Consider the following 5,230-nt stretch of genomic DNA (forward strand, 5'->3'; position numbering starts at 1 on the left):
GTTCCGATACCCAGGATTGTAGGTGTTGGAGTATGGGTTATTCTGCCTATAAGCTTGAAAGGCATTAACTTGCTCCACGGAACTCCTGCAATCTTGTTCCCAATGACCTAAAATACCACAATTTTCACAAAAAGCCTCGTTAGAATTATTATTAATCGCAGAAACATTAGCTACATTAGCAGTGCTCAGATTATCTAATTTTTGGCAAATAGAGGTCAGTTGAGCTTGCAAAAAGGATACAGAGTCAACACTATGCTTCCCCTTGTTAGCAAATCCTCTAGGATTCCCATATTGGGAATTGTGTATCGCCATGTCTTCAATAACCTGACCTGCATCTTCAACATCAAGATTCATAAATCTCCCACTAGCTGCAGAATCTAAAATTATTCGAGAGGAATTTCCAAGGCCATTATAAAAGGCTTGGATTAACTGCCATTGTGCTAAATTATGGTGAGGGCAGTCTCTTTGTAGATACTTGAACCTCTCCCAAGCCCCATATAAAGATTCATCGGCTTCTTGGGCAAAGTTCTGGATCGCACTCCGTAGTACGGCTGTTCTCTCTACAGGATAATACTTGTTATAAAAATTCAAAACAAGAGTTTCCCAGTTAGTTATACCAAGTGCAGTTCTATTTAAGTCATTAATTCACAATTTATCTTTTCCAGTTAAAGAGAAGGGAAAGAGAATCTCCCTGATTTGGTCTTAAGTGACCCCGGCTTGCCTGATGGTGTTACAATATTGACAATAGTCGGCAATGTGAAGATTTGGGTCTTCACCCTTGGCTCCACTGAATTGCTTCCTCTCTATCATCGTTATAAATTGAGGTTTAATTTCGAATTGAACCCCATCAAGAGCCGGAGTAGGGGTGAGATGTGGAAAATCTGTAAGCTTTGGTTGTGAGTAATCACTAAGCTTCTTTGGAACCGCCATCTCTGATTCTGCGTCTAATGATGCCTCTGAATCGCTAGAACCAATTGGAGGATCGCGGTGATTATTATTATCACCAGAATCCGCCAGAATTTGCTTGTAGAGATTTTTCTGTCTATGGTAGGAACGTTCGATCTCAGGATCGAATGGGATGTACCCTGATCTGGAACACTTGGGCATAAACAAAAACTAGAAGCAAATATGAGATTTGCCTCAGAGAACTAACGCTCTCTGAGACAAAAGGAAAATAATCTAGACTACAAAAACAATCAGAAATAAAAATAAAACCGTTTCCCCGGCAACGGCGTCAAATTTTGACAGGGTATAGTCGTATCACCTAGTCAAAAGTAATTCCTAAATCCTCTAACTAAAGCAGATAGGGAGGTAGGGTCGAATCCATAGAGAAACGGATCTTTCTATTCCCAATTAACTAATATAATCTAGATTATGAAGTAACCAATATTTATAATTGAATGATAAACTAAATTACGGAGATCAAGAATAAGGAGAAAATAATATATAAAAGGATCTAGGGCATAGGTTCACCAATAAATAATATTCCAGGGTTGAATACAATAATCATTCATCAATGCAAATATTAATCAGATTATAAAGGGCTTTTGCTACGTATTATAATCACACAATTAATTTACCTGTATTAAATCTCATCTTTCGAATCTCGACCTAACCATTTATAAATTAACCTGCCTATTGAAACTAGACCTAAACATTAATTCTCATATGTCGAATCTCGAATCAATATTGTTAAACTCATGCATAAAAGATCTGCGCAAATCTAGTCACAGAGCATTAAATCAATCAATAGGAAATTAATCTAGCATTGACAATTAACAACAATAAATTACCCCTTCATATTATTTATGGATCCCCACAAACCCTAGAAATAAAACTACTCAGACATAATTAAATATAAAATAAACAAAGCAATTAAAGGAGGCATGATTAAAGGAATAGAATGAATAACTAAGATTAAGAGAAGAGAAATAGTTACCAAAGGAAATCTGTATTAATGAAAATAATTAAGAACAAGAGTTGAGAGAAAAGTTAAGAGAGAGAAAAATCCTAAGTAGAGAGAGAAAATCTAAGAAAAGAAGGTAATCCAAAATTACGTACAAATCTCGTACTTAAACGTTCCCTAAAACAAAAATTAAAACTAACTAATCAGGTCTTGAGAAAACACGCGCCCGATCGGGCGAAGGGCCGCCCGATCGGGCCCGCCTTTTTCTTCACACTCTATCTGGGCAGCCGCGCCCGATCGAGCTAACGCTCACCCGATCGGGCGCGCCTTCTTACTGGTGCTCTTCTATGCGCGCCCGCCCGATCGGGCGCAAGCTTGCCCGATCGGGCCCGGTCTTCTTCTTCGAGGCTCGGATTTAAATTGGTGCAGCACTTCCTCCTCCCTATCTTTTTGCGAATTTTCCCGCAACATTGCAAGTGCAAAGCCCACATTCACAACCATGTAAGGGTTTGATTCTCGTGAGATCATCAAACAAGCACATCAAAGTGGTATAATAGTCCTCAATCGACATACTACCAGTTTGTCGACAATTAGTAAGTTTCGACCTCAGTTGTTGCAACCTTGGTCCATTAGAGACACAAAACCTCTGTTCCAGATAAGTCCACAAGAATTTTGCTTCTTCAAAATAAGGCAGTGATGCCACTAGTTTAGGTTCCATAGACCTCAAAATCCACGAGACGATCATGGAATTAACCGTATTCCAATCCAAGAGCTTCTTCTTTTCAGTCGGTTTCATGATTGTTCCATCAACGAATCCAAATTTTCGACGAGAGCGGAGAGACAACGTGATTGCCCTCAACCAAGCTAAGTAGTTGTCGCCTTTCAAGACCACGTGAGTGATCATGTTTCCCGGTTGATCTCCAGCACTGAGATAGAAAGGAGAGGAAGGATTGAGTATCCCGTCTTCCATGGTTGATGCGTGAGCAACAAAAGAGAGAAATCAGTGTTTAGGGTTTAATTTTTTAGTTAGGCCTAACACCATGTCAAGAATGCGCATTCTTAGTTTGTATTGAGTGTTAATAAGGTATATATACAACCTAAGCCAAGGGCCTAAACTTAGCCTGTTAACCAACTAACTACAACACAATATATACCGGCTTAACAAAGGCCAAATCACTCACTAAAGGGAACCGCTATTTATTTACCAAAAAGTTTGACTAGCTGCTTCAAATAATGGTCAAACTACTAATTTACTTGGTCTACCTTCTAGTTTAGCAAATTCCTTTTACGAAGTGCCTAACACGGCTTAAGTTCATCCTTATTCCACGTCTTCTCCTTAATTTTTTTTCAAGTCCCCAATATTTTCTTTCTCACTTTATAATCTAAACCCAAAACAAGTCCATATATTAAATAAAGCTTGTTCTTGTTTTATTTGTAAATTAAAGAAAATTATAAAGAAGACTTTAACAATATTAGGAAAGAACCTCGAATATTCAAAACGTAAAGTTTTCTCATTTTTGCTGCTTCTTTTCTGCTTCCTTTTTTTTTTTTTTTTTTTTTTTTTTTTTTTTTTTTTTTTTTTTGGTATATATTAATCCGTAGTTGATAATATTTCGTTCTTCTACATTATATATAAGTATATAAAATTCAGTTTGTATAACATCTAATTCATGAACATTGTTTATTCATTGGTGATGCAGACAGAGGTCAATTTCTTGGGGAAGTTTTCACACCCAAACCTTGTGAAATTAATTGGTTATTGCTGGGAAGATAAGGAGCTTCTTCTTGTATATGAGCACTTAAATAAAGGAAGTCTTGAAAACCATCTTTTTCAAAGTAAGCATTCACTTCTTCTTCTTCTTTTTTTCCCATATGTACGGCTATTCTTTAAGTTTCTAGAAATTAGTTAAACTCAATTATTATAAACTTAGCTCATTTTTCATTGAAAATGTTTTATGTCATATCAATCAGAGCCTTAAGATATAAAACAATTCAAAATGTAAATTGGATGGATTATAAACTGTCGGCAAATTTGGCCTACTAAACAAAAAAAATCTTATATAGAGTTATTTATACTGTACAGACAAAGTAGAGCCTCCATCATGGACAACAAGAATAAACATAGCATTGGACGCAGCTCGAGGCCTTGATTTCTTGCATACATCAGAGAATACTGTTATTTATCGAGATTTCAAAGCTGCTAACATTTTGTTAGATGAGGTATGTACTAATTTACCTTTTTTATAGGCCGAGCTGGTTTACTCCGTAACTTTTAAGCGTGAAATTAAGAGGGGCTAGAGGGCCCAACCTCATCAAACACATTATGGGTGCCCTAAGATGGACCTTCTACTTACCATTTACCAATAATTTTTTAAAAAACTTAACCTCTACTAATGTTATTTTAATTCTTATTTTTATAGGTATGAAATTTTACTATTAGATCAGGCTATGCTTGGTACATGTACGGATCAATATGATTTTAGTTTATCGTAACAAAATTTAAACAAATGTGAATACAATAAGACAGACGAAATATTAGTTTTTTCATAAGAAACAACACAATTACTGATTATGAAGAAATAGTATAGCCTCAATATTGTTTGTCTTTTTATACCATGGACCAACATAATCAACTTAAACATGTAGAATTTCTTGAAAAAAATAATTGATGTTTAATGTTGAATATTGTTGTGTAGGTCACTTATACGTAAGGAGTGACGTGTACAGCTTCGGAGTTGTATTATTGGAGATATTAACGGGCTTTAGGGCCTACGACTTAAATAGGCCCACTGGACAGACAAGCTTAGTGGACTGGTCCAAGCCCATGCTAAGTGAAAAGTCCAAAGTGAAGAAGATAATTGACCCAAGAATGGACGATTACCCACCCGAAGGTGCAAACAACTTGGCCCAACTCATATTAAGATGTCTTCAAAACGATCCAAAAAACAGGCCACCGATGTCCGAGGTCGTTATAATATTAGAGAGGATAAGTACCATTAGGATGAACCCAAAAAGCTCCAAGCCCGGTTCTTCTAAGACCAAAAGGCCCCATAGTTATCACCCTTCTCCGGCCCAACGTCAAAATGGTTTAGGTGGAGGCTCCAGCCCAAGACCCAGACCCGTTACCAAGTAGCATGTCTTTGGCGAATCGCGACACTTGTAGGAATTAGGTTTGTAAAACATGTATGATTGTGTGATGGAAAATTTTTTGAGAACGATTTCCATAAATAATGCTTCATGTATATTATTATACTTAGTTTTGAAAATGAAATTAAGAGTTTTACTCAAGTAGAATTGAAATGGGAATACATTTTATTTTTTCTA

The 5,230-nt window shown here is 36.5% G+C and overlaps 2 protein-coding genes and 1 non-coding gene across 3 annotated transcripts; 2 read left to right on the forward strand and 1 right to left on the reverse strand.

Annotated features, from left to right (window-relative positions):
• Window positions 1-442: 442 nt before the first annotated feature.
• Window positions 443-549, forward strand: LOC145641356 (small nucleolar RNA R71). Its single transcript, XR_014115391.1, has one exon. It is a non-coding gene; the product is annotated as a small nucleolar RNA R71 (small nucleolar RNA).
• A 1,799-nt stretch (window positions 550-2,348) lies between these two features.
• LOC145639850 (uncharacterized) lies at window positions 2,349-2,876 on the reverse strand. Its single transcript, XM_081691179.1, has one exon. The coding sequence runs from the start codon at window positions 2,874-2,876 to the stop codon at window positions 2,349-2,351; it is 528 nt and encodes a 175-aa protein (XP_081547305.1).
• Window positions 2,877-3,445: 569 nt separating this feature from the next.
• LOC145639851 (putative serine/threonine-protein kinase PIX13) lies at window positions 3,446-5,230 on the forward strand. The gene is made up of 4 exons (XM_081691180.1): window positions 3,446-3,742; window positions 3,990-4,126; window positions 4,352-4,361; window positions 4,603-5,230. Exons 1-4 carry the CDS (start codon window positions 3,577-3,579, stop codon window positions 5,037-5,039), a joined length of 750 nt encoding a protein of 249 aa, XP_081547306.1. The 5' UTR covers window positions 3,446-3,576; the 3' UTR covers window positions 5,040-5,230.

This window comes from Chenopodium album, chromosome 7 (assembly GCF_948465745.1).
Source record: "Chenopodium album chromosome 7, dcCheAlbu1.1, whole genome shotgun sequence".
NCBI lineage: Eukaryota > Viridiplantae > Streptophyta > Magnoliopsida > Caryophyllales > Amaranthaceae > Chenopodium > Chenopodium album.